This window comes from Cystoisospora suis (assembly GCF_002600585.1).
Source record: "Cystoisospora suis strain Wien I chromosome Unknown contig_2075, whole genome shotgun sequence".
Lineage (NCBI taxonomy): Eukaryota > Apicomplexa > Conoidasida > Eucoccidiorida > Sarcocystidae > Cystoisospora > Cystoisospora suis.
In genome coordinates, this window is record NW_027154874.1 from 12,569 (window position 1) to 13,255 (window position 687).

Here is a 687-nt window from a genome sequence, read left to right on the forward strand (position 1 = left end):
TCTTTCTCTCTTTCTTTTTATCTTTTCTCCTCTCTCTGAATGTGCGTGTCTCCTCCTTACCTTGGCGAGTAGTTCGAGTGTACGTACAAGATCGGCGACAAGATACCAGACACGACCAGCTCCAATTTCGTTGTTTTGCGTGAGAAATCTAAAGCTTTTATACGTCAGGAAATCGAGAAGATAACTGTTGAAGCCGCGGACTTTGACTTTGACTTCTTTCTTCTTCTTTTCATTCCAGTGACGAATCCAGGTGTAGTTACACTGCACTTCAGCACACATCGTCTCTGGATAGAAAGGGAAGATGGAGCGAACGGTATCTTGAATTTCTTCGACGCATGAGAAATCGTTCGTATCTTCTGTTCTCCCGGTGACCGCACAGAAAGGCGACTTTATCACATTACGCTTGATCAATCGCTCATAGAGAATAAAGAAATCCGATGCCCCTCTTCTCATATACTTCTCCTTCTCCTCCTCCTCTTCTTTCTTCTCCGTCTTCTCTTCTTGTTTGCGGCGAGGATGAGAGAGACGACGGGAGGGGGAGAAGTCAACATGAGTATAGGGGAGACAAAATTCTTCTGGTAGAAAAGAAGCTTCTTCGCCTTCTCTCTCGGCCAAAACAGAACACGCGCCGCGCAGACACCGCACTGAGGTGGAAAAGGCCTACGAAAGAACGACAAGAAAAGAAAG

General features: G+C 46.0%; 1 protein-coding gene across 1 annotated transcript in view; it reads right to left on the minus strand.

Annotated features, from left to right (window-relative positions):
• CSUI_004446 (dead deah box helicase domain-containing protein) overlaps positions 1–687 on the minus strand; it is a 10,197-nt gene that overhangs the window by 2,562 nt on the left and 6,948 nt on the right. The window contains exon 8 of the mRNA XM_068064637.1: positions 61–660. Coding sequence (XP_067923388.1) covers positions 61–660 — 600 coding nt within the window. The remainder of the gene's footprint in view (positions 1–60; positions 661–687) is intronic.